The following is a 214-nucleotide window of genomic DNA, read 5'->3' as shown; positions in this document are numbered from 1 at the left end:
TGTCTCGGAACGTCCCAGCCGCAGGACCCGTGAATGGGAAGAGCGACCAGCTACCAACAACCAGAGAGAGACACGTGACACTGAAGATGATGGAAGGAGACAACGTGAGTCAGTGAGGTATGAAAGGACAAGAGACACTGTTGTTGCAGCTGCTGAAGCCGATGTGGAGATCCATCGCGTGTCTCGGGAACTGGAGCCACGTGAAGATGTTGAC

General features: G+C 54.2%; 1 protein-coding gene across 1 annotated transcript in view; it reads left to right on the top strand.

Annotated features, from left to right (window-relative positions):
* Positions 1 to 104, top strand: part of LOC104498016 (trichohyalin-like) — a gene marked incomplete at its 3' end in the record, with an annotated part of 2,163 nt that extends 2,059 nt beyond the window's left edge. The window contains exon 3 of the mRNA XM_010141340.1: positions 19 to 104. Within this exon, the coding sequence (XP_010139642.1) occupies positions 19 to 104 (86 nt within the window). The remainder of the gene's footprint in view (positions 1 to 18) is intronic.
* Between the last annotated feature and the right edge of the window lie 110 nt (positions 105 to 214).

Source organism: Buceros rhinoceros, unplaced genomic scaffold (assembly GCF_000710305.1).
Source record: "Buceros rhinoceros silvestris isolate BGI_N320 unplaced genomic scaffold, ASM71030v1 scaffold1498, whole genome shotgun sequence".
In the NCBI taxonomy this organism is placed as follows: domain Eukaryota; kingdom Metazoa; phylum Chordata; class Aves; order Bucerotiformes; family Bucerotidae; genus Buceros; species Buceros rhinoceros.
Note: the sequence above shows the minus strand (reverse complement) of the source record. Positions and strands in the feature narration are given on the sequence as shown.